Source organism: Xiphias gladius, chromosome 17 (assembly GCF_016859285.1).
Source record: "Xiphias gladius isolate SHS-SW01 ecotype Sanya breed wild chromosome 17, ASM1685928v1, whole genome shotgun sequence".
Lineage (NCBI taxonomy): Eukaryota > Metazoa > Chordata > Actinopteri > Istiophoriformes > Xiphiidae > Xiphias > Xiphias gladius.
In genome coordinates, this window is record NC_053416.1 from 24,539,728 (window position 1) to 24,567,622 (window position 27,895).

Sequence of the window (27,895 nt, forward strand, 5' to 3'; positions counted from 1 at the left end):
ATCAGGTTTTGCCCTGGCCGAAAGATTCTTCTGTGGCTATGCTACATCTACACCTCCACTAATGGCTGGATTGTAATCCACATTCGGAGCTAGAAGATAACCCACAGCCCACAAGGAATCTTGGATGTGTGTCATTCTTTACCGGTGTTGTCATTGGCGCATTTCCTCTATTTCGCTGGTTGCTTTTGCCTTCTCTGAGACTGGCTAGCAGGCACTGCAGCATCAGGACCGCAAGACCCATGAAGCGGTAGGGCATGAGGACCCAGAGGCGACCCGACAGAAGGACTTGAATGCTTCCTTTGCTACCACTGCTGCTGAGGTGCTTATCTTGATTTTTTTTTTCCAGAAAAGGGTGTCTGGTGGGGGTTGGGGAGGGTGGTGACAGCACAGGTACCCAGGGCCCTTCAGAGCAGAGCAGGCAGCTCTTGCGTAGAGGAGGCAGGCAGGACATCCTGTGGGAAAGGGGGGAAGAAGGGCTGGCTCGAGCATTGGGCTCCTGATGGTGGCTATTTTTGTCTCCCCTAGCTGAGTGATTGGGACAGCGGGTGGAAGAGAAGATGCTTATGGCCCGAGACACGGCGCGGGACGAGGCTCAAAAGCTACACAGGAAGTGGCTGAAGCACCAGGCCTTTATGGCAGAACTGGCCCGCAATAAAGAATGGCTGGCCAAGATAGAACAGGTGAGTGGAGGGGACCAGGGCTTGACGATGGAGGGAGGGTCAGATGGGGAGGACAGATAGGCAGAGCTGGTGAGTTTGGGGGAATGTACCATGCCAAAGAGAGCACATGACTGAGAAAGAGTGTGGATTGTGGGTGTGGTGGCGGTGAAATGGAATACGTGAAAGTGAGAGAGATGTCATCACTCAGTTTTCATTTCATCACTTTGCTTGGGGACATCCTGAATTACATTCTCAAGGTTATATTGTTATGGTGGCTGTGTTGTTTTCAGGTTGACAGGTGGTGGGATCCCTGTGGCTCTTTGGTCTTTTTGCACTGAGAATAGATCCTCTGAGTTTCATTGCTCAGCCATGGAGGTTACAGGGAATTATATAGAGGACACATAAACCTTTGCAGCAGTGAAGGCCTAACATACAGAGAATGCACGTTCCTCTCATTTCCTTTATTTACAAAGGGGAACTGCAGGGAACACACAGCTGACATTAAGTCTGTTCACATCAGGAAAACATTCTCAGGTTTGCTTTTTTGCCCTGCATTCCCATCATGCTTTGCTGCCCTGACAGAGCAACATCCCATTCACACAGAATGTTCTCCATGCCCTCTGCCTCAGTGAAGCTCTGGTCTCTTGAGATGTAAAATAGTCAAAAGGACTCAAATTCCGCTAATGGCACCTTGCATTCGGCCGGTTTAAGTCACAAATATAACTGCTTCTGTTTTGCAGAAATATGTGATTTCCAGCTCAGTCACATGTCAGGCTGCTGATGACGAGGACATACATGAGATCTATTTAGCACTTGGTTGAGTGAAGTTCGTATAAACCATATTTTATCTGTTATGCTCAGCCCAGTGTAACATCCTTTGATACCTAAGCTGTTAAACTTTTTAAACAGAATTGCTGACTGGAGGTTTGCACTGTAAATGGGTAATGATGTATAATAATTGATTCAGATTGAGGATATCTTGAAAAAAATCTGTTATGTGGTTAAACCAGGAAGTGCTCTTTTGAATTCAGCCCCCAAGCATCATAAGAACATTAGCTAAATGTCAGGCAGAAACCTTTTTTGCAGCTAGAACCCTAGAATTCCTCCATTTTTATAAAAATTTGAATCATTATTAATCATTACTTATTCCTTGATTCACTAACCAAAAGCTGCACCAGGGCAAAGTCTATTAGTGCATTAGGATTTATTGTATAAAGTGTATTCTTATTTAGATTATATGATATTTAGTTTTCTTACTTAACCTAGTAGCAATTGAGTGGCTCCTATCAATCCTCTATATGTCTCGTTATGGCAAAAACTGTGACTAAAATATATCACAAATGCCTCACAGACACATTTTATACATCTATGTCTGTACTACTCCTTTAATTTCAGCGTTGCTGACATTTATCCTTGACCTTGCTAAAATGTATTTACATTTCTGATAAATATCCTGAGAGGTTTTGTTGACATTTCTTTGTGTTTTAATTATTCATTTTTATTGAATACATTAAGGAATTCATTAGAGTGTATAGATTTAAACACATTACTTTTGTTGTACATACAGTATTATTAACTATTCATAAGATAGCTGTGTAAGATATTATTACCATAACATTGAAGACAAGCCCTACTACCTAATGAAAAAAGATTCATGAGCCATCTTAGTTGTCCATGTGTGAAATGTATTTTAAGGCTTATCATGCTCTAGTCTAGACCCTCCCATTGAGCCAGCAGACACCTCGATTTAGTTCAGTCACGATGCAAAAGAGCTAAAAGATTACTCCTGATATGACTCTGTTGCATACCAATCAGTGTGTGCAGATAGGTTTGTGCTTTAAGTAGATGACTTTTTTTTCTTTCTCTCTTAGCTACTACTAGCTCTAGCTGTTAATAATCAAATATACAGTAGCAACAAAGCTCAAAGGGAACTGTAAAAGATTTAGTATTGCCAAACAGACACTGGTTTGGAATTCATTATGAGTGCATTGTGATACTTGCTCTGACATTAATGTTTCACTTATTTCAAATTAAACAATAATGCCAATTTGTTTTAGTAAGTTCAGAATCCAGTTTACAAGATACTGGGTGACAGCTGTAGTTTAAACAATACAAAAAACATTACTGACCCTAATTTTTTCATTTTGGTTGGTTGCTATATAAGTCATTTTTAAAGCAGAACTCCAAATATTCCCTTGTTCCAGCTTTTCAAATTTGAGGATTTGCTGCTTATCTTGCTGAATATCTTTGGGTTTTGGACTGCTGGTTACAAAAAAGCAAGCAATATGAAGCTGCACCTTGGGCTTTAGGAAATTGTGATGGGCATTTATCACTGCTATCTGACATTTTATTGAGAAAGCAGCTAATCAAATAATCAAGAAAATAATTGGCGGAATAATCAATAATGACAACTGTTAGCGGTAGCCCTACGTCTAATATGTCTGTTGTGCATTAGGTATAGTTTTTTGGTTTTTAGATGGCCCTCAGTTCATGAATGTTGTCTGTTTAGTTTGATGTTGAGAAAAGAAAAATTGTATTTGAAGAATTATAAATGGAAGCGTAGTGATATTAGCAAAAATGATAATGCTTGCCAGCCAAAGAGGAAAATCAGATGGTAGAGTTCAAGTGGAACAATGGCATTATTTTATGAATTAACAGCAAACTCGGAAGGCCCGTTGTCAACTTATTTTCTCTAACACAGGTGAAATGTAATACATTTGCTTGGATAGACAACCATTCAAGAGGAGTTGGACACAAATAGTGAAAAGCAACATGTTTTACTGTAGTTGTAGACACTACGTGCATATGTGTTGGTGTCTGCTCAGCAAATGAATTACAGACCACCATTCTCTGAGATATACACTGTGAAGTATATATGACTGGGTATATTTAAAATCCTTTCACCATCTCGAACATTTTTTTATGAAACTAAATTAGCAACTGTATTGATTTTTACAGTAACTTCATTTGCCACTGCGCTACAGGAAACGGATTATTTTGTTGTGTTTGTTGTTGTTGTTTTTTAACAACAAATAATGTATTATTACCCGTCCGGGATGTTCAGTAGTGAGAGAGTAACAAAGACCTGGCTGGACATGTTTAAGTGCAGTGTAACCCATAGTTCATTTTTTGGTATTTTGCCTTTATTGGATAGTTATCAGTTTACAGCTGATATACAGACAGGAAGAATAGGGAAATGGAGAGGTTGCAACATGCACCAAAGGTTCTGGACCAGAATCAAACAACTGATATTAAAGGTATTTGGTATGTGTCTTATACCACTAGGCCACCAAGAGACCATGTAACCCATAACCAGTTGCCTTTAATAGATGTGAACAGCAAAATGTCAATATTTCAAGTGTCCAAAATGTAAAAGAATATATTTAATGTTGCCAATCGTGTTCCTCTACTCAGAGAACCCTTGAAGAGGCCCTCTACCTAGAATGACATTTCAGCTTAAAATGAAAATGGACTGAAACAGGATACTGCTTTACTTCTGAATCATCAGCATATTTGTATAACCTTTCATGCCAAATACCAGAGAAATAAGCTGAAAGGATTGACACTGAGTGCAGAAGATGGCTGCTCCTGTGCTGTCTGGCATGATTTCCTGAAGTTCCTATGTACGTAGCCCCATACACACAGTTACAGAGACCCTCGTGTTTTCACAGCCCTGCTAACATTACTTAATCTACCCCCACCGTTCTCCCTGTCGTTACCTGAGAGACAGAGAGAAAAGATGACGTTGCGTCCTGCCGTGATTGGAGAACTCTGCGTCCTTTTGGAAGGGTTCCCGCCTCGGCCTCTTACCTCTGTTCTCTCTCAGTACCTACTCAGCACATGAAGCCAGGTGCACAGCTCCAGGCCGGCTTGTGTACTTGGAGGATCTGTGGGTGCTTCTCTGTTACAGTGAGAGGACACAGCTGACCTTGTGCCAGGGCACACACAGGCTCAGGGGTCAATGATTTGTAAACACACAGACAAACTATGGGACTGTTTAGTTTGAGCACATAGATCAGTGACAAACTAATGGACCCACGCTGCTTACATGCTTAAATATGGACACTAGTCACCAATCATCAGTTGTTCACCTTTGTCTTACTAGGGCTTGGACCTAATACATTTAACAGTGATCTAGGATCAACATGAATTTCTATTTTTGGCCCTTTCAAACATTCCAGATTAAATAATCTTTTACTCTGTACCTTCAACCTCCTCCTTTGTATGCGATTGCCTGGACTTTAGTAAAGGAAATCAACAAGGGATGATGGCTTCACTTCAGTACATACATTCAGCATATTTTACAGTTTATGTTTGGCTGACATTACTCTATATTTGACTAATTGTCAATAAATTCCATGATCAAACAAGAAATCCTAATAGACTAATACTAAGAATGCGTTAGTCCATCTCTCAATAGACCATTTTCATGGCCGGCATTTTGACATGTCACAGTAGGAAAAGCACATATGTAAAGGACAAGGTTAATGATGGCTGTTATTTAGCTGCTTCAGTTTCAGGATTTCTGTTATTGTTCTGCTATTGTTCATGTTGGCCAATGGTCACAGTTTCATGGTTTACTGGGGCTCCTGAACAGAACAGAGTCATTGTTCATGTTATCAGTGACATCTATGCATTTCCTACAATGACAAGTGTCTGCTGTGAAAAAAAGCCTACACTTTGACATCCCTACCTACTCAGCTCCAAGCCCATCTTTAACATCAAGTAGATTCTAGATGTAGTACAGTATACTTTAATTTTTTTAAGGCCAAAGTAATTTCCTGTAAGATCTGGGTGCTGCAGTTTTTAACAAATGTTACTCAAACAGGTTTAAATAGTTACTATTCATTTGTTGTGGATTAATTTCAGTGGTGGATTAACTAATTTGATGGTCTGGTGAGTATTTAGCAGAATGGTTTACATGGGATTCCTGTGTTAATATTAATGAAAGGACACTTCACCCATGAGATTAGTTTAAAATAAAAAAAAAACTACAGAATATTGCCTGTCTTATCCTTTAACACATTAAGGAGAGATGTTGCTAAAACTTGACATTGTCACAGCATTGAATCAGTTTCACAATTTCATAATTTTCTCAACTATTTTCATCTATTCTCTCATGAAAGTAAGATTTAACTTCACACATTTTACATTGTAGAAATTCCAACACTGAACAACAAGGATTATAATACACAGAGTAGGTGCAGTTTAAGAAGACTGTTTACTGTAGCTGTATGTAAGAATTAAGTTTTAGCTTTTTGAAAAAAAAAAAATTCTGCTATTTTAATTTTGTACCATCCAATATGCAATATCAAGACTTCCTGAAGTTCCTATGAATTAACCAAGAACAAATATATGATTTCAGGGTAGTTTGGATGTTTTAACAGTGCTGATACATGATTGCTAAAGGTTCATGCTAGTTCTCTGAACATTTAATTGATCCAGGATCAAGCATATAGCAATACTTAATACTCAATGAGAGAGTAATACAGGTACAGTATATTGTGGATCCATTGATAATGGATTGTTAAATTCATTATCTATCAAAACTGTACATGTTGTTCGAGTATGAGGGTAGCTAATAACCTCATATGCTGCAACTGTATGATTACTACATGATCATATGTGTCAGCTTGTTTAAAAGCCAACTTTGCCATCAAATAATTAATGGCATAATTAATTAGGTCACATCTACTATAGGATTTTAGTAATGTTGTTAGCCAACTTTGACAATATTGGTATCTCGGCATTGTGAAGTACTACTATATTTTAACCTTTTAACTAGCTCCTCAGTGTCCATTTGGCTGCTGCATGTGAGATTTGGAATAACGAAACAGTGTCCTGGTTGGACAATTTCTTAAATAACTGTGCATTAGTTATCTCAGTAACTTGCATCATGATGCTATAAACCTGGTCAATGAAGTGAATAAATTGAAATAATGGACAAAAGACATTTCATCTGAAGTTCCTTTTTCCTTAGTGTAATGACGTGTTAGCAAGAGTCAGTGAAAATGTTTTCAGTATGGTAAAAGCTAACTCCACTTGCTTTTAATTGGGGCATTCTGTTACACGTACAGTTAGGTCGTAAGTATTTGGACGGTGACACAGTTTTTGTAATTTTACCTCTGTACACCACCACAATGGATTTGAAATGAAGCCATTGTGATTGAAGTGTAGACTTTCAGCAACACCAAAAGGCCTAGAAGACCACAGAAAACAACTAAAGTAGATAATCACAGAATCCTTTCCTTGGTGAAGAAAAAACCCTTCACAACAACTAGCCAGGTCGGGAACAAAAATTAAAGAGATTCCTTCATGGATGTAAATACAGAGGGTTTACCACAAGGTGCAAACCACTGGTAACACTCAAGAACAGAAAGGCCGGATTAGCCTTTCCAGAAAACATCTAAAAAAAGCCTGCCCAGTTCTGGAAGAAGATTCTTTGGACAGATGAAACCAAGATTAACTTGTATCAGAATGATGGAAAAGAAGAGTATATAGAGAGAAAGGAACAGCTCATGAACCAAAGCAACCACATCATCTGTCACACATGGTGGAGGCAGTGCTATGGCATGGGCCTGTACGGGTGCCAGGGGAACTGGGTCACTGGTGTTTATTGATGATGTGCCTGCTGATAGAAGTAGCAGGATGAACTCTGAAGTGTAAAGGGCTATTCTGTCTGCTCAGATTCAGCCAAATGCTGCAAAATTGATAGGACAATGCTTCAAAGTATAGATGGATAATGACCCAAAACATACTGCGAAAGCAAAACAAGAGCTTCTCAAGGCAAAGAAATGGAATATTCTTCAATGGCCAAGTTGGTCACCTGACTTCAACCCAATGGAGCATGTTTTTCACTTACTGAAGACAAAACTGAGGGCAGAAAGACCCAATAACAAGCAGCCACTGAAGGCAGCTGCAGTAAAGGCCTGGCTAAGCATCTGAAAGGAGGAAGCTCAGCATTTGGTGATGTCCATGGGTTCCAGACTTGAGTATTAAAAATAACCCTGTTACTTACTTGTTTTAGTGACTTGGATGATTTTCCAACACTGCCACTTACCAGATGTTGCTTTTCATATTCATATAACGTGTTATTTACTTACTTTATTAGCTTATTGTGTTTTTTGTTCGTTTGTTTCTTTCATTTGTGATGCATCCTGATCTTTTTCTTTTGAATTTTTATCCCAACCCGCATTTTTGTGTTTGTCTGTTATTTTTCTCCAGATTATTATGCCGTACTCAAAATTATCTTGTTAGAACAGTTCTCACAGCCTATCACAGTCCCATGATGTAGACTAGATAAATCACAATTCTGCTATTTTAGGAGCCTGAGTTTAAAAGTATGACTTATAACAAAATGTCACAATACTAAAACAATTGCTTTAAAGGATAATACATTTCTGTCTGATGGCAATGGTACTTTCAAAAAGAAATATGCTACCGGCATTGCATGCCATGCATGCTTCACTGATCAGTAAATGGTTTTTCAAAATCACAGTAGAAAAATAAAGGACAGGCCAAAGCTTTCTCAAAAACTACATATGAGCTGAGATGTTTATGAAATTCTCTCATACAATTGTAATGTTCACGCTATTTAGCATATGCCTTTTAATAGTGGAATCAGTTTAGTTACATCCTAATTCAAAGCAAATTCTTGTCAAAAGACAGACAAAGTAATCAAAGTTCCTGAGTGCTTTTTAGTCTACATTACAGCAGAAAGTTGTTTATCTTAAGAGAGAAAAATCCTGAATTGTAAATAGAGGCTGCTTGTAGCAAAAGTTGAAGGTTCGCTAGTGTGGTGTTACTGTAGTAGATGGTGAGGTTAGTGTTGCATAGTGGGTTGGGCTGAAAGGTCAAAATGACATCAAAATATCATGTAGTGATATTCACAGCATTATGGCTCTTTCGATTAGCCAAATTTGAATTTGGATGTCTGCTCAGAGTTCAGGTGGGTTTTTTTTTTGGTTTTTTTGGATTCACCACCATTATCTGAAGTGTCATACAGTTAATAGCACAAGTTTCACAGTGTTATTTTTATGTATACAGTAGGTATGAATACATTATTATTTGTGTCAGTTGTATAAAACAAGCTCTTTAATACCATCCACTGTTTCACCATGCTGCATCAGCATTACAAGAAAGCCGACAGAATTTGGCAAGACAATGCTGCCATCATATCATGATTCATATGTGGTAGCCATTAAAATATCACACTATGTCAGCCATGACTGCCTCGAAAATGTACTTCACAGATGCCCTTTGGATCCAACTGTGCCCAGGCTGTAGCACAGTCCAGCACACCCGCAGCCTCCTTCCTGTTCCACAAACCTTTGATTCTTTCTCCTTTTGCTTCGCCTCTTCCTTTACTCTGCCTTTCTCCTCTCCTCTCTCCACCCCCTCTCCGATTTCTTCCTTCTCCCTCTGCTTCAATCTGTGTGTCAGAGAAGCCAAGAGAGAGGAGAGAGAGAGAGAGAGAGAGAGAGACCTGCTTTCTGCTGGCTCTGCATTATGAGAGGGAGAGCGAGGCTGAGGAAAGATAGAAGTGAGAGAGAGGGATGTGAGAGAGTGAGCACTAGCAGCAGTTAAGCAGTGAGCCTGTGCCAAGAGGAGGAATGCAACACTGCATTATGAAAGCCATAGGATATAGGTCCAGCTCTCTGTAAAAGATAAAGGAGGGAAGCAGGATTTAGAAGATGAAATCCATCATGTGCACGGTTGTTATTACAATACAAGCTAAGTAAATAATGAATGCATCATCCAGTATCATAAATATTAGAAGAATGTAAAAGAACAGAGCATAAATGCTTGTCTCTTAAAACATGAAAAAAAATCTGCAACATTATCAGGAGTTTTTAAGGCTTGAAGGCCAGCGCTATAAACTAGCTTTTGTGAGCCAGATGCAAAAAATTCAAAATCTTGTCATAATAGGAAAACACCTCCTACTCGCCTTAGTCTAGGTATGGGAGGAGACTGGTAATAATCTATTTCAGGGAAGAGCTTCATTGACACAAAGGAAAATGCAACAAGCTTTGATCTCTCCGCATCTCCTGTTCCAGATCAAGTCGTGAACAAAGCCCAAGATTTAGGGGAGGGAAGAGAAGCAGAGGAGCACAGGAGAAGGACAGAACAGGGGTTTATTATACTTACCATGCATGATTTTTAGGTCAGCCCGAGGCCAAACTTTGCTCCATACACCTGCCTCTCTGCAAGCAGGGGGCTCCAGGCCTTGGCATGGAGCTGTGTTTTCCCAAGCTATTTTGGGGACAAAACTGAATTTAGCCACTCACTTTCTAGCATCATATAATATTACTCTCACAGCCCTGAACTAAAATAATGGAATAAATACAATATATTTGAATAGGGTTTAGAATAGCATGATGTGTTTAGATATCTGTAAGGAGATTTGTAATAGAGCTGTTTATCAGAAATCAAATCAGAAAAAAACTTTGTTGATCCCAGAGGGGAAATTGGATTTAGAATGGCTGAATCTCATTTTAGAAATAAATTTCTAACCTAATTTGTGCTTTATATCTTCAGTGGTGGACAGTTCTGTGTAGCAGTTGTGCAGTTCACAAATGTTTGGTCCCAACTGAGGCAACAATCATCGTAGCCCATAAGAACCATCCCTTGAAGCAAGAGCTGACATTATAGGAGTGTACAAGTGGGAAGCAACAAAAATCACTCAGCCAGGAAATGACTGTCCAACATATGATGTAATTTTTAAATAGGATAGGTTTTACACGTGAGAAAACACATAAAGTCTTAAAGTAAATTGATTTGATGATTTGGATCAGTCTGAACTGTATTATTCAGTGGTTTAAAGGCCAGTTTAACAATTGGTCTTTCACAGCTCTAACTTTCTAACTCCAGGAAGGTCAGGAGCTGATCCAGGAGAAGCCGGAGCTGCGTTCAGTCGTTCAGCAGAAGCTGGAGGAGATCAGAGACTGCTGGTCCGACCTGGAGAGGACGACCAAGGCCAAGGCCCGCCAGCTCTTTGAAAACAACAAGCCCGAGCCGGCGGTGAAGAGCTACTCGGACCTCGACAACCAGCTCTCCCACCTGGAGCAGCAACCCCCTCAGCTGGAACAGGCACACCATCTGCCCACCTTCAATGAGCAGCTCCAGAAATTCCAGGCAAGTCTCGAGGCTCTCCAGGGTCGCTTCGAGAAGATACTTGAATTTGTGAAGCCTTTTACTTAAAGCTGCTCCACCACGACCAGTTAGTTGTCGTCTGACCTCTGTATATCGTCTGCCTTGTCTAGAACATTGTCATCCTTTGCACTGCCCTTCTTAACTGTTTTTGCACTCATGCATCTGCAGGAAAAATTGCACAGCCCAACTACACACCAGACAAGTATCCACTTTAGCATTGTAATAATGTTATTACATATATTAACAATTTAAAATTTTTGTAATTGTATTCGTTATACATGTATTTCTTTTTCTAATTGTTATTTGTACTTATTCTAATTATTATTCTTTAATTGCACTCTAGTCTTTCAGCCGGCCTCAAGAGTTTGCCACCTTTAAACCTTGACCCTTAAACCTCGAAAAAAGGTTTTTGGACATTTTTGAAGGTTAGCAATCTTGAATGGTAAAGAACAAGCCCGGTTTAAAATAATAATAAAAATGGCTTTTTGTTTCTTAATGTCTAACGATCATGTTTTTGTAGATAACAAGCGTCCCCAAGTATGGTTCACCCAGTGTGATTTCTGTGAATATGGACGGTAAGGTAGACGAACTAGCTAGCATTTTTAGCCACTATTACATTTTTCAATGGGCTTCAGCAGTCTTGGTAGTACTGAGATGTTTTATTTAACTAACAGTAATGATAACTGAGTACAAAAACATTACATTACATTACCAGTAAAAGTCATGCATTCACAAATTTAAACTTTAAATTTTTACTTAAGCAAAAATGCATATATTTTAGCAGCAACATGTACTTAAAGTATCAAAAATAGCTCTGTACTCATTTTGCAAAATAGCTCCATTCAGAGCATTAAATGTATCACATGTACAATAAATTATTGGAATATTATTACTGATGCATCAACATGTATTAACATGTACAGTTATATTGCTGTCAGAGTGGAGCTAGTTTTATCAACTGTAAATAATGTTGGGTAGTTAATCTATAACAGCCTCATAATTTATAAATCGATTACATTATTTCCATGTAGAGTCTTTATCTCAAAACTAACTAGCTGTGAAAAAAATGTATAGTGGAGTAAAAAGTACAATATTCACTCTGTGTAGTGTATAGCATAAAATGAAAATACTCAAGTAAAGTACAAGTACCTCAAAACTGTATTTGAGTTCAGTAAATGTAGTCTGTTACATTTCAACACTGGGCTCCAGTTTTGCCAAAAAAATAAATAAGTAAACAATTCTGCTTCTTCTGACTCCACCCTTTGACATTTAACTCAACTAACAATATTATTTCTCCCTCCACAGCACCTTTACTGAAAGTCTCTTATCAGCCCTCATGTAACTAATGTTTTTGACAGACTGTACAGTTCAGCTCATTTTAGTTTATGTAATTTTCCCCAGCTCTGACATGTGTCCACAAAGGCCACTGTTGTGGTATGTTCTTAAACACGAGGTTCAGTGGCATTAAAAAATGCACCATATGCTTTTTTTTCCTTCAAGTGAGGCAGCCCATTACATAACCCTGAAATGTTCTGATAGGAAAAAGCTGATGCGCCGTGTTTGTCCATGCCTGTAACATGACCTTCCTCTTCCCTCTGTGCAGGCTATGGAGTCTCAGATAGGGGACTTTTACAAGGATGTGGGAGAGCTGGGAAGCTTGCAGGGGGTCTGCTTACCCCAGCGAGGGCTGATGGCAGGTGACAAGGAAGGCGGCGAGCAGTCAGGCATGGTGGAGACGCGCATCGTCCGCCTCATTGAGCCCTTGAAGGAGAGACGCCGCATCCTGCTGGCTTCCAAAGAGATGCACCAAGTTGCCCAGGACCTGGAGGATGAGATAGTGAGTGGCACACTTCTTTTCTCTGAGTTCCCTATGCTTTCAATTCATATATTTCCTCTTACATATACCCAGTTCCCTTTTGCACATCAGTAAGTTATATGGTATTATTGGTGTTATGGTCCATGTATTTTATGATTCAGTATTTAGAAGAATAAATGTATCATGTGACTTCCGTGTTGGATACTGTAGATAGATCCTTACATACACATTCTGAAAAATCTAACGACCTGACTTTGGTTGCTTGATAGCTGTGGATTCAGGAAAGGCTTCCCTTGGCCTCCTGTAAGGATTATGGGAACAACCTCCAGAGTGTACAGCAGCATGTAAAAAAGAACCAGGTAAGTGTCAAAAAATACGTTTCCTCATCGTCAGCTGAAATGTGGCCTAACCTCTAAGCCTGGGAACTAACCTCTGATTGGTCCTTCAGACACTACAGAGGGAGCTGACAGGTCGGCGGGCTCGTGTAGAGGAGGTTCTGGACCGGGCAGGGATTATCGCTTCGCTGAGGACTCCTGAGGTGGAGTTTGTACGTGAAGGGGCGGGGCATGTGCGCCAGCTGTGGGAGGTTTTTCAGCTGGAGACGGAGAGGAGGTCTTTGATGCTGGACGCTGCCCTGCAGGCCCAGCAGTACTACAGTGAGGCAGCTAAAGTGGAATCCTGGCTGTCAGGTCAGAAGCTTCATCTTGTCAGTGAAGAAAAAGGCACGGTAAGGACTGACCTGATATTCACACGGAAATTTGATGGCGTAAATCCTAAGTGAACATATGACAGCAACATCCTGACATTATTCTGATATTTTTTAGGATGAGTCAAGCACTCTGCAGCTGCTGAAGGCCCACCTGGCTTTGGAGCAAACAGTGGAAACATATGCAGAGACAGTAGGCATGTTATCTCAGCAATGCCAGCGTCTGCTGGAACTGGGACACCCAGAAAGGTGTGGCATGACCCACGTTCACACATGCGCTCACAAAGCAGAACACATAGCCCAGGAGATGTTTGATTACGTTTTCTATCCACTGTGTAATATGAAGGATAGTGTTGTCAATAATGACCTTGTTGGTTGCTGTAAAACTTTCAACAGTGAGCAGATCACCAAGCAACAGTCCCACATAGATCGGCTGTATGTGTCTCTGAAGGACATGGTGGAGCACAGGAAGACCAAGCTGGAGCAGCAATACTGGCTCTATCAGCTTAACAAGGAGGTTGAGGAGTTAGAGAAGTGGATCACTGAGCGTGAGGCAGTGGCCAGTTCCACCGAGCTCGGCCAAGACCTCGAGGATGTCACGGTCAGTCCCTCAACACGGTTTTAGCTGTTACACTAATCTAATCACAGGACAGAGATATTCAACTTTTGAAATCTGAGTAATTCATGAGCAAACAAGATGAACCTTGATCATATAACTATTATAATATCACATTTTTCAAACCATCAACTATAATTGCATTTTTAATTTAATAATTGAAAGAAATAACTTTAATTTTCATACAAAAGTTGCTTGCCTTCACACATAATTAGAGACCTTTCATATTTACAGTAATGTTATACAATTAATTATTGTTATACAGTTATGCATATCTAAATGAATGTAGCAATTATTTTAACACTGTAGACTTAAGAATCCACTACACTGTAAGACTGTAATAATTCAGACAATTCAGTTTAATAATCTCCACAGAAATCAGTTTTATGTAGAGACCAGGCATCACTTTGATTCTGAGATGTTTATTCGTCTATTTAAAGATATAATTAAAGAAAATAAAGAAAATTTACAGTCTTTAATATGTATTTTTTAGGTCTTTCATCTTCTAATCTGATCTCAAGATGATAATATATAACTAGTATTTCGTTTTTCAGCCTCATGCTAAGATAATAATAAGCAAGATTTATTTTATAGGCCCTTTAATTTACATTGGTTGCCGTTTACCCCTGTCCATGCCAAAAATTACTTTTAAGTTTTGTTTTATGCCTGGCTTGAGTTAGGCATAACATTAAGAACTTGAAGTGCTTAAAAAATAAAATAAAGCAATAATAATAAAATGAAAATCATATTAAAATATTATATCTAGAGGTGTTTCATAAAAAATAACACCTCTCTGACAGTGGGTGCTTGACACTGGGCTAATGTGGGTAATCGCTTCTTTCACTCTCTTCCTTGCCTCTTAGTTCCTCCCAGCAGGGATACAAGAGTGGGATGTTAGGAAGACACATGTGGATGAAGGAATTTGTGCAGCTGTGTAGCTATATATATATATACATACATAGCACAGTAAAATAAAGCACTAATGAGGCTGTGCCGGTACTAGCTCATATTTCAATCCAAATGCACCTGACTCACAGTCTGTATATTTTTCTGTATTTTCAGTATTAACTCTTCAATCAGCTGCTACATGTTGGATGTTTAGACAAATGCAGAACACAAAGTGGTGTGTTTTGACCAGCAACACAGTGATAACCTGGTCAGTTCACAGACACACAGTTTACTGACAGACCTAGTTTTCAAAAGACAAGTGACTGAGTGAACCTCACATCATCCTCCAGACTATAACCGATATGAGCGGTAACACAATGGTTTATATTTAACATGTGCATCAGTGATGCTGTGATTTAAACAGACTGTGTTTTACCTGTTTAGTAGACATGTGAATGATAAACTGTGCATGACACATGGAGGATACAGAATGGCCAAAAACTTTTGCACGAACTTGCGAGCCACGTGCAAAGCTGTGGAGTTGACTGTTGCTGGTTGTCATGAAAACCAACATGAAGCAGGCGGAGTTCAGTGAACACTCAGTGTGTTCTGCAGTCAGTTTAATGCTGACTATTGAGGGGAGGAAATTTTTTTTTCTGTTAGCTTTTGGAGGCATCATCACAAAATTTGGGGTGGGCAAATGTCCATTTTTCATATACTGGGGGGGGTGTGACCCCCCGCAGTGATTACGGGCTTGGTGCTATTATTGTGTCCGTGGGTAGTTTGCCTAATCTACCTTCTTGTATTTAAGCAGTAATGTCTGTGGTTCCTTGCTCAAGCTCCTCATCTCCTCCAAGACACATATGGGATTGGAAAATCCTCGATAATGGCAGACCATAGTTGTTTACTAGTGCATGTGCTGGACAGAATAACAAGGATGGCAGGAAATATTATTAGCATAATGGAAAGCACCAATCACCCTCTCAAAAAATAGTTAATATTATGAGCATCAAAAAGGTAGTATTTATTGCAGGGCTGTTGTATCAGAATGAATTTGTTCATGTTATTGTGTCCAGTCCCTGTAGTGTTGTGTAGTTCATGTGTTTCAGGTGCTTCAGGAGAGGTTCACAAAGTTTGCCACAGAAACCAACAACACTGGCCAGCAGCGCATGGAGCAGGTGAACAAAATGGTGAACGAGATGATTGACTGCGGCCATTCGGACGCTGCCACCATCGCTGAGTGGAAAGATGGTCTGAACGAGTCATGGGCCGACCTCCTGGAGCTGATGGAGACCCGAAGACAGATGCTGACAGCATCGCACCAGCTGCACAAGTTCTTCACTGACTGCAAAGAGGTACAGTGAGAACAAATATCAGTCTCTGACTTCGGTGTAGCATGTTCTTCATCGCTGTTTCAAAGGTAGACTGTCTGACCGTGAACTGCACCTTCTATTTTAAAGCGCTCCTGATGATGACGCTGTCCTGTGTTGTAGGTCTTGGCTCAGATAGCAGGGAAGATGAAGCAGCTGCCAGAGGTGAGGGCATGCCAAGCCAACATCACCAATCCAGCCACCCTGCAGAGACTAATGCACTCCTTCGAGCATGCCCTTCAACTGCTAGTCGCACAGGCAAGAGATATGACCTCTGTCTGAACCCATTAATCACAAAGTGTATTTGCTGTTCATGAGGACAAGGATGAATGGATGTGAATCTCACCAAACTTATTTTTGACAAAAAATTGTATCAGTGGCCCTGACTCAGCCCCATTGGCTATATAACTATTTTTAAATATAGAATTTTTGTTTGTGTGTCTATTTAAAATAGCTCAGTTTGTTTTACCAATAGTCAGAAACTGAAAGTAAGTCAGTTCGGTTCAATTTATTTTCTACAAGTACACACTGACTCTATGCTGACTGTACTTATATTGACTCTAGTGTGATGAAACCACTAACTCCCTTCATCCTGTTTCGGCGCAGGTGAGGCAGCTGCAGGAGAACGCTGCCCAGCTGAGGACCATCTATGCTGGTGAGAAGGCTGAGGCCATCATGGTCAAAGAGCAGGAAGTGATGGAGGCGTGGAAGGAGCTGCTGAGCTCTTGTGAGGCCAGTCGCGTCCAGGTCACTTCAGTAACCGACAAGGTGCAGTTCTTCTCAGTGGTGCGTGAAAACCTGATGTGGATGGAAGGCATCATGGGCCAGATACGATGGGATGAGCCCAGGTAAAACATCTACCATATTCTTGCTCAGCTATGCACTATTACTCCTCTGTGTTAAAAAAAAAAAACTATTGTATACAGTATGTGTTCCAGGTTTAATAGCCACATTTTGTGTTTCAGTGTTCAATTAAACTGAGAGTCTCTGGTCTTGTGCAGTCCCTGTAGACAGAATTTCATTACTGTGTAGTATCGAATCAAGCTGCCGTTCCACCTTGACCTAATTTCAAACGACTTCTCTTATTCAATTTTTCATATGATGTAGCTTAAGGCTATAAAATTTACACTGTAATCATTGCCGTTATTTGTAATCTGTCCCAGTTTATCTGTGCAATAAACTTGCAACACTTCCAACTTGGCTTGAAATCTTTTAGCAGATGTCGATATATCAACAAATACATGAACATACATCATCATGGGACTGGTAAAGGTCAAAACATATGTATATGTACTGTATAAAGCTGCATGTAACAGTTTTTTCCATTTAGATCTGAAATGTCAATTAATAAATCAATTGATCCACAGAAAAATAATCAGCAAATATTTTGATAATTGGTTAATAGTTTCAGTGCCAAAATTGCCTAGTTCCACTTTCTTAGATGTGGAGATTTGCTGCTCTACAAGACATCTTAACTGGACATCTCCTTATGTCCAGTTACCCTGGACATATGGAAATTGTGATGGACATTTTTCAGTATTTCCTGCCATTTTCTGTCTGTGTGGCTTATTTTTTAATCAATTAAATGTTTAGTCTATTAAATGACAGACTCCCCCCCCCCCACCAGTCCAAGATTATGTCTTCAAATTGCTGATTTTGTCCAGAAACAGAAAGCATGAACAGATTTGTGATTTTGTGTATATAAAAAAATTACTTGACTTGACAAATGCTCACACTCATGAAGCTGAAACCAGTGAATGTTCTACATCTCTTCTTAATAAATGACTTAAATGATTAATTTAACATCAAAATGTTTGTCATATAATTTTTTGGTGGTTGTAAGACACCTATCATGTAACCATAATGCCCCTGGTTCAAATCTGCCCTTTGTTGCAGTACAGTATGTAAACTGGTATAATTGTGAAACATACAGCTAACATTTTCCACTCTGCAAGTGCAAGGGTTCCCTAAAAGTATTTTTTGCTTAATCTAATCTGAATAACCTGATCTATCCTTTCACAGGGATTTGACGGCTCTGGAGGGGATGATGAAACAACACCAAGAGTTGAAGGCCAAAATAGATGGCCGCAGCAAGACCATACAGCAGTGTGCAGATCTCGGCAAGATCCTGATAGCTGCAGGCAACCCTGCATCCGAGGAGGTCAGGTTAACGAACTGTACAATACATATGAATTACTACCATGCCACAAAAAAATTCATAAAACCCATATATAACCCGTATGTTGTTGTGGTAATGACTGCAATTTGTCTTTCACCACAGATACAAGAGAAGTTGGACAGCCTTCTGTCTAAGCAGAGGGACCTTGTTGAAAAATGGGACAAACACCAGGAAAAGTTTCAGCGCAGTGAGTAACTCACTAAATGTCTAGATCAGAGCAGAAGCAGCTCTTTACACAACACGATTCTAAAAGTCGAATGGACTCAAACACTTTTTCAACTTCACCCTGTTATGTGCAGTTAATGTATTATGAATTATGTATGAATCTTATTGTTCTTCTTGTTTGCGCAAACATTACACACTCAGTCTGAGCATGAATTCAATGATAAAATAAACATCCAAGCCATGATCTAACACACAAAGCATCAACATAATATACACACAAGCAAGTAAACAACAGATTTCTACTGGAGCATACATTAAAATGGGTTGAAATGATAACCCTATTGTCGGTCTGTTGTAACCTCCAGAGCAGGAAAAGTTCCGGTTTGCTCAGGAGACGGTAAAGGCAGAAGCCTGGCTGAAAGCCAAGGAGCCACTGATCACCTCCAAGGAACCAGAAGGAGGAGAGGCCCAGGCCCAAACAGACGAGGCTGAGCAGCTCATCCTTCGCCACGAGGCCTTCCGCAAGGCTGCAGTAACCTGGAAAGAACGCTTCAGCTCCCTCCGCCAACTTTCCGCAGTAAGCTTGACTGAAGATAAATGTTTAATCAGTTTGGTGGAGTCACAATTTAATGCTGCTAAAGTAAAAAATATGTGACCCTGACTTGTTGTATTTGCTTAGCAGGCATGGGTGCATGCATTGTTAATAAAACAATAAAACACTGCTTTCAGCAAATACCCCTGATAACTTGATATACCTCCATCTTATTGGATCGATCCTGTCTTTGATTTCTGGTTGTAATTGGGTTTATGTAGTGCCATTATTTATTTAAACTCTTTATTTCAGTCTGAGAAGAAAAAAGAGGAGGAGAAAAAGACAACCCCACTCTCCAGCCGAAGGATGTTCCCATTATCTTGTCTGACTCCAAACGTTCCCTCAACTAGTGCTACCTCATCTTTCTTGAGGCAGACAGTACAGGCGCATATGGAACCCAAACCCTTACAGACTAGTCTGGAACTGGGTGCCACCCCTGCAACCCAGAGACTGTCCTCATCACTAGCCAGCTACAACCCGGTTATAAATGGATCAGGCTACACCGGACTGGAGCAGCAGTGCAGTGGGAAGTTGGTGAGCTCCTCATATCTTGGGATGAACCACCAGGCAGCCGGAGGTGGAAGTGACTCCGGTTTCTCAGCGTTGACCTCCCAGAGTGGTGGAGCAGACACTTCCACTTACCTTGGGATAAACCATCAAACTTTTGGCAGCGTAGAAAACTCCGGATACTTTGGACTGACTGCTGGGTGTGTGAGTGGTATGCAAAACCATTTTGGCGGTGGCAGATTAGGAAGTTCGGGTAACCTAGCTCAGCAGCCAAGCAGTGGAGGTATGGGAAGCCCTGGCTTTCTCCCTCAACAGAATATGGGCAGTTCGGGATATTTGGCCCAACCACAAAATATTGGAAGTCCTGGATACTTGGGACAACAGCCTAATTTAGGGAGCTCAGGTTATTTGGCACAACAGCCTAATACAGGGAGTTCTGGGTATTTGGCACAGCAGCCTAATATGGGGAGTTCTGGATACCTAGCACAGAATTATCAGAGCAGTGGGGGATTGGGTAGCTCAGGCTTTCTGGCACAAAATCATTACAGCAGTGGAAGTCTGGGCAGTTCTGGTTACCTAGCTCAGAGTGGTGGCATCATGGACCCTAAAATGGCATATGCATGGCAGCACCTAAAAGCTGACTTCATGCAGCCCAGGATCAACCACATCCACAAGGCCGTAAACCCCCTCCTAGAAGCCAGCAGAGTACAGCGGGAACAGTTCGGGGACATCCCAATGGCAGACATGATAGGGCCAGAGTCTGGGCTGGAGCTCCTCCATGGGCGACTCCAGAGGGATCCCCGTGGTAGCCGCTCTGACCCTCAGATGGACCATCTGAGGCGAGAGAGGGAGTATAAGCTGGGTAGACAGACCTCCAGCGAACAGGAGATCCAGGCCAGGCTGAACGAGCTCCCAATGATTGTGCGTCAGGAGCGCTACCGGAGGCGCCTGGAGAGGCAGTCTTCCAGTGAACAGGAGGGGAGCGGTAAGCAGAGGCTGCAGAGACAGGACTCGAGTGACCTGGAGGGCTCCGTTAAGGAGGGCTCTGACAAACGCTCAGGGTATGTGAATGAGTTGTGCTGGTGACAGTGAAATTCAGATCATCTTTACAAAATTTGGCTTTACAGTTAGTGCCTAGTCAGCACTGTCTAGTGTGATCCTAATGATTTTTAAGGTCGCATAATGATTGTGTTTGCTGTTTGGGTGACTTAAGTTTGTTGTCACTGCAGAGAGAAGAGATCTACCATGGCAGAGATTGTAGAACAGGTCCAAGAGAGAGAGGCAGCACATGTGAGTTAGCTTACATACGGTGTTTTGTATGTTCATTTTTCTTTGTGTCCTTTTGTCACATTAATTCTTTTCTCTGCTGTCTCAGGCACGAGGAGAACCTTATCGGCCTCCTAGCAGCCTCTCAGCACCAGTGACTCGTTTTGATGGACGTCCTCGAGCCCGAGACCGTCCAAAACCAAGGAGGAGGCCCCGTCCAAAAGAACCTGAGGAGACACGACGTTCTCGCTCAGCCCCAGCAACTGGAGCCCCACCTACACCCCAGCCGCCTTCACACACTGCCCATAACGAAGGCTTCCTCTACCGCAAAAAAGCTACCAGCTCTGATCTAGAAGCTCAGCAGAGGAGCCCCAACAGGTACAGCCATCAATGACAAATCATACATTAAACATAGCTTACAACTGACTGTTAGCTAAACCCCTCCTCAAAACAGAGATTATCTAATTGTAGCTTTGCATTGTAAGGCACAACAGGTCTCTGAAGCTTTGAATTTCTCCCCACTCTGAAGTGGTGTGCAAGGGACTCTAATATGAGTGACAGTCTGCATTTAAAGAGTTTGGACGGTTGTGTCTTTTTAAACCTTTTCCAAAACCAAAACACAATAGCAAAATTATATGGGATGGACCAAACTCTATCTTTATTGGCTTTAATGTGAGATGCAAATGTAAGCAAGTAACTACTTAACTAACTACCAAGACCAAGGAGCACATCATGAACTACCTAGAGTAGTTTGTGGGGTTACATTATGTTAGAAAGGTGTGTGTAGTAGTATTTCCCCACTGTGTGGAAGTCGACTCTGGTTGCTTTCAGAGTTTCTGCTAACATTAGCAGTTCTTTCCTTGGATCAGAGCAAGTTAACACTCCAGTAACCCCAGGCAACAAGGTAGTGTTACATTTGTCAAATACATCAATTTCTACCCACCCTAAAAGCCTTCTCTCCTAACCTTAAAAGTGAAAACATACTGTGTTAAAATGTGCACAAGTAAAGTATAAGCTAAGCATCCAAACAGGGTTATGTGACAAGAAACAACAGTCTGATCTTACATTTTTCCTTATCAGACTTAAATAGTAAATAATACTTACTTATTAATAATACTAGGAGTGTCTAGTGCTACACCGTAATACAGGAACATTGCAGTTTCTATATTTCCATGTCTTCTACATGGATCGTCAACTGGTGAGGATGTTGACTTTTTGCCTGGAACATGTAGCTTTAGCCTTACTCTTTTAGCAAAATGTCAGGTATATAGCTATCAAGTGCATATTCAAGACCCTTGTGACGAGATTATTGTTTTAAAGGAGTCAGCTGGCAACATTAAAATCTTAGCCGGAGACACTAGCTGGAAAAATCGACAGGGCCTGCTAGAACTGAGAAGCCCGCTTTTGTCTTCCACTGTCTGAAATCAACGACCCATTGTTTCAAAAATTTAATTAATTTTAAGTTGTAGATGTACAATGGTTATCATTGCAAACTGCATATGCGCTGTGCTAAAACGGGGAGTTGACAGGCACCACAGCACTAACTAATGGGGCAGCACTGAACGACTGGTCGGTTTCGTCAAAATGAAATAATTCATAAATCTGGTTTGCTGTCATACCTTTGTGATGACTGTGCCATACAGTTTTTTGCATCTTAGACGAGATGTCTCTTTGAATTGTTAGGTGTTGTGTGTCCATCTTTCAACTTGTTCCGATAGAAGCAAAGATATCTCCAGAAATCTATTTCTATCAAAGCTTATTCTATCAAAGTTACAGTCTTAATCTGTTAAGATCTACTAATGTGTCATTTTGATTTTACAGTAAGTCCTGGGTAAATGTTTATTGTGTGCTGAAAGAGGGAAAGCTGACCTTCTACAAGGATGCTAGGAACCACAACACAACGTACAATGGAGAGCCTCCCGTTGACCTTAGTAACTGCTCATTTGATCCTTCAATGGGATACAAGAAGAAGAAAAATGTTTTCATTCTTCAGTAAGAACTATTTTATTGTTGCAAATTTATTTTAAAGGCAGAAATTGTGATTATAAATTGTGATTTTAATAGTAATTTTCAATTGTAATGTTTTTTCACAATTAAAATAAGAAATTAGAGCCTATAGCATATTTCTCCTGATTTAAGAGAGAAAAACCAAAACACAGATAATTAAACAAGTGCCATGTTAAATTATTCATTAGACATGTGGTTATAAGGGACAGTATATGAGGAACTAAAAGTCCCTGTTGATTTTCTTTCCAACAGAATTAACGATGGAAACAACTTTGTGTTCCACGCAAAAGATGAGGTAAGAATTTATTTAAGCCTTTTTCAAGAGAAGCAGACATTAGGAAATAATCCACCTTCCTTACTTTAAACCTTCTCTGCACCACTTAAGAGGACCAAGAGAGACTACACCTCTAAGACCAAATAGGAGATGTCTGCACATTAAGGAATACACCTATTTTTTGCCTCAGGTGCATGCATTCAGGAATGTTAAAGTACAAGTCTTGTGAGTCTGTACTTTTTGTACTGTCAGCAAATTCCATGAAATGACCAAAATCAATAATGAATCTATCCTACTGAAAAGCATTGTGTGTGTAGCCAAAACCTGATGTATCTATATCCTATTCTTGTGCCATCGGGATCAATTGTTGCCCAAAAACTATTAAAAAATATATCAGTGAGACACAGTGTTGCAATGGGTGACATTTTCCTTTATTATGATGAACATGGGCACTGTGGCTAGTCTTTCCTATATCCCACATACACCGTCCTGCTGAAATACTTACCAATGCACCAAATGTGTATTAATCCACTGCTGAAAATGGTCCCTAGGAAATGCATTATTTCCTCCTGTTTGAGTAACGTTTGCAGAAAACTACAGTGACCAGCTGTCTTAGGAAATTACTGAGCCTCTTTTTAGGCTCAGCGGTTTTAAAAGATTCAAATCTTCAGTAGGAACAAATTAACTTGGAGCTGAGCGCCACAGACAGGGTATGGATGTGAGAAAGCATTGAGAGACGGACACACACATTGTTGGTTTTGGTCCTTTTGTGACATTTGCTGACAACAACAAAAACATATACTGCTAAAAATATTGCTAAACTTATCCTGCATGCAGAAAAAAATTAAGAGATTTAGAGTTTACCAAGTGCAGAAAAATTGATCAATATTTTCTTTCACTTGCACCAAAATACTCAAATGAAAAAAATAAACAGAAAACGTTTTGTTCAGTTTTCACATTTTGATCATCAGCTTATGCAAATAAATGTCAGACATTGAAACACTTTGTCTATTTTTAATTTCCTTTCTTTTTGTATTTCTCTATTGGGTTACTAAAATAACACAAGACATAAGCAGAACACATATAAGACTGTGAGTATTTTCAGATATCAGGACAACTGCAAGGGCAAGATTTATTTTTTCCTTGATGTTGTAGGGAATTATCTCAATGCAATCACTATATGGAATCTGTGCACTTTACTGTGTTTAGGTGTTAAAGAGACTTATTAATGCCTTTCATTCGGCTTAAAAAACCTAGTCCCATCTTTTTTTAAAGCTGCACCACATATTAGTGGCCCCTTGTGGCAGTGGGAGATAACTCAGGGAATTCTGAAATGTGTCTTGCACTTCATTTACTAGAAAGAGGTAAAAATGATGTTCAGTAGTAGAAAACAACCAAGTGCATTTACTCAAGAAGTACTTCAGTACAATTTTGAGGTACTTGTACTTTACATTACATTTCAGGGGAACTATTGTATTTTTTACTGCACTAAATTTATTTGAGTGATATATAAATTAATTTTCAGATTAAGACTTACATAAAAAAGCATATGATAAAATTTTAGAATACAACACATAAAGATTAAACGAGTGTTTTCCCAACCATTTTGGCTTGTGATATGTTACAAGTTAAGGCCCATTGTCAAGTTTCAGGTGTCAGTAAGTTCCACCACAATGACATTTCCCTCCGAACTTCTCAGATGGTTCAATTTCAAAAACCATTTAGTGCCCAAAGAGGTAAAATTATGCAATATTTCTCAAAAAAGGAAAGATTTCGCAAAAGTAAAAAAAGTAAGTAGATGTGTATCAAAACTTAGTTTTTTGTTTTTTTCTTTCCTCTCCCATTAATCTTTTCGCCACCCCTCAGATTTATCTTGTGTCTCTTTGGAGGGCCCCGACCCCTGAGTGGGAAAAACAACTGGACTAAACTGGCTGACAGTATCTAAAGTGGATAAACTAGCTCCACCTTGACCAGATACAACAGTAAAATGATTTTTATTCATCATGTTTAACAGTCTAATAATGTCATATATAATAGTATATCAGTAACAGGGGACATTTTACTACAGAGTGAGTACCTACACTTTTGATAGTTAAAGTTCATTTTGCTGATAAGACTCATCTAACTTAACTTTAGCAAGATTTTGAATGCAGGAATTTTACTTAGAATGGAATATTTTTCATAGTTGTACTGGTCCTTCTACTTCTTCCATCACTGGTGATTTCAGTGAAGTCTGGCATCCTCTCACTTAGTAACTGGTGTGGCTGGTCTACAAAAATTAACCAAGACACTGAGAGAGGTGAAGCCTGAAAACACAAATGACAATGCAATAAAGGAAAGGTATAACACTATGTTGAGGTCAGATTCAGTTGTCATTTCTGTGAACTAGAAACATTTCCCACCTCTTTAAACTGATACCTGAAATCAGTTCAAATAAGGGGAATTTGTGCAGTTTCAGCTGCTCTTCTCTGTTGTAGGCTCAGATAAATGATTCCTATAATGGCGAGATGGTGTAAATCTCAGAACACAATATGATAAACGTGCAAAAGAGATGTAATGACTACGAAAGAGACTCCTTATATAAGCTGTCTGTCTCTTGTTGGTTTCTGTAGGAGGACCTGAAGGCTTGGACTTCAAATATCACCATCTGTATAGCTGAGCACGAGGCCATGGCCAAGTGGGACAAGCCTGGCACCTCATCCATGGACCCTGACCGTTCGGAAAGGAAGGAGAGGTCGGAGGGGGACGCAGACGCCAGGTCAGAGAGGTCCGAGCTTGCCGAAGGGGAAGAGAGGTCTGAGAAAGAGAGGTCAGAGAAAGGGGATGGCTCTGATAAGTTAGACACATCAGAAATCCCTGACAAGATGGAGGGTGGGGCGGGGGGCTCCAGCACGTCTGGAAAAAGCAAATGAGGAGCCCTTTTGTGTTTTAATGTTACTCACTGACAAAAGGCATAGGGGGCGTTGGGTGGGAGGGATGGATGGAGAGCATGTGCAGCCAGGTTTTGCAGATCCTCAGTCACAGAGCTGGTACACACTGAGGCCACGGCCCTTGGACTGACTACTGTAACTGTGACAGACTAATCTCTCAGCCCCTCCCCTTCACCCAGGCAATACATCAGTGCTTGCATCGTGCCACCTGCTGGTAGATAGGAGGTTGGCCCAGACAGACAGACAGACAGACCCACAGACAGATAGACTGACTCCAACAAGTGGTCCCAGGAATTAGTCAGTGTCATGTCCCATCGTTGATCGTTTAATCTCTTGGATTCACAGCATCCTTCTGTATGCATCTTTGACTGATTATGTAATGCTCTGTCTATCTAGACAAACCCGAGAAGTGGTGAATGAAATGTTTCACAATATTAAAAAAGAAAAAATGTTTTTTGAAGCAATATACTTTTTTATTTCTTCTCTTTGTTAGAGAGAGAAAAAGGGAAAAGGAAACAAGAAATAGTTGCAACTCTATGATTTGTCACTCCCACGTAAGCTTACTGCAGGCAGGTGTGCACCTTAGAATCTTGACACATCTGTATACTAATCATAATGACATTGAATCCCATACAGAGCCAGCTTTCAGTCATGTTAATAAAATGGAATGCTGGTGTTACCCACCTGACTTCATCAGTGTCAATGAATACACATTTTCAGTCATTATTATTATTAATGTTATTATTATTGTTATTATTATTATTTGTCCACAATAATCCATGTCAAGAAAAGAGCTTTCCATCAGATTCTAATCCATTAACCCAAGGTGTGTTGTTCTAAGTGGCAATGCTCAAATTAACACTAAGCCTATGTGACACAATGCCTTTGTATACATGACAAAAATCAGAACATTGCATGAAATAGTCTGTTAGTGCACCTGTTAAACTTGCCTTTATTTTTTTGTGCTTTAAATAAGTTGGGCAGCACTGAAATTGCAATAATTAAATGTGAGTGGGGGGAAAAATGTATTTTGCTATCACGGGCCACTTCTCAAAATCCAGAGGTAAGTTTGACAAAGTAGGGTTGTCCTCTATCCGCCGTAAAGCATGAGAACAAGGGGGGATATAATGTACCAGAGTATTGACTACTCTTTGATCTGTAACATAAATTAAGCCAAATGTCCCCTCTGCTCTTTGTACTGTATCACTGCAGTTTATTTTCCTCAGAATGTACTGATTTCAGCTGTGAAATGTTCAATCACCACCGGGTTTGTGGTGCCCAGAATTGTAAAAATCAGAAGCAGTTCACTGAGCGTTAAACCTCTCTGTACCCTGTGTCTTTCATTTGAAGTTCAAACTGATTGGAATCTCTCCACCAAAGGCAAGTTACATGTAAAACTGTCATGATTCAAGTCATGAACTGTATATATCTATCTTTGTATGTATACCAATAAATCCTGTGCCCTAATAAAACAATACTCTGAACTGAAATGGGTAAAATTAAAACATTTGTATTAATCCACAAATAAGAACAATCATCATTCAACTATATTAATGTTTATTACATTTAAATGAAAAATATGCAAATTAGGAGTCACTATTAACTATCATAGTGTATATAAGTACACCAATATCTAGTTCTATTAAAAACCTTTTACCAGGGAAGAGCAGCAGGACATACTGTAGGTATTCTTGTTGTATTTTTATATGCCTATATTTATTCATATCAGATTCAGGAGTTGCCCCGCAGCCCCAATGACAACTTGTAA

The 27,895-nt window shown here is 40.0% G+C and overlaps 1 protein-coding gene across 1 annotated transcript; it reads left to right on the plus strand.

Annotated features, from left to right (window-relative positions):
* Positions 1-557: 557 nt before the first annotated feature.
* sptbn4a (spectrin, beta, non-erythrocytic 4a) lies at positions 558-27,895 on the plus strand. Its single transcript, XM_040151107.1, has 21 exons — positions 558-680; positions 10,530-10,793; positions 12,415-12,648; positions 12,897-12,986; positions 13,076-13,354; positions 13,452-13,582; positions 13,730-13,934; positions 15,947-16,192; positions 16,331-16,465; positions 16,814-17,055; positions 18,230-18,368; positions 18,489-18,573; positions 18,917-19,128; positions 19,396-20,711; positions 20,880-20,940; positions 21,026-21,294; positions 22,738-22,908; positions 23,176-23,218; positions 25,810-26,006; positions 26,621-26,681; positions 27,857-27,895. Exons 1-21 carry the CDS (start codon positions 558-560, stop codon positions 27,893-27,895), a joined length of 4,542 nt encoding a protein of 1,513 aa, XP_040007041.1.

Bases quoted from the DNA above. Each gene is read 5' to 3' on its own strand.
- sptbn4a (XM_040151107.1), top strand. From the start codon at position 558: ATGCTTATGGCCCGAGACACGGCGCGGGACGAGGCTCAAAAGCTACAC. The intron at 13,935-15,946 runs GTCAGTCCCTCA...CATGTGTTTCAG, and splicing joins AAGACCTCGAGGATGTCACG to GTGCTTCAGGAGAGGTTCAC. The intron at 20,941-21,025 runs GTGAGTTAGCTT...CTGCTGTCTCAG, and splicing joins AAGAGAGAGAGGCAGCACAT to GCACGAGGAGAACCTTATCG.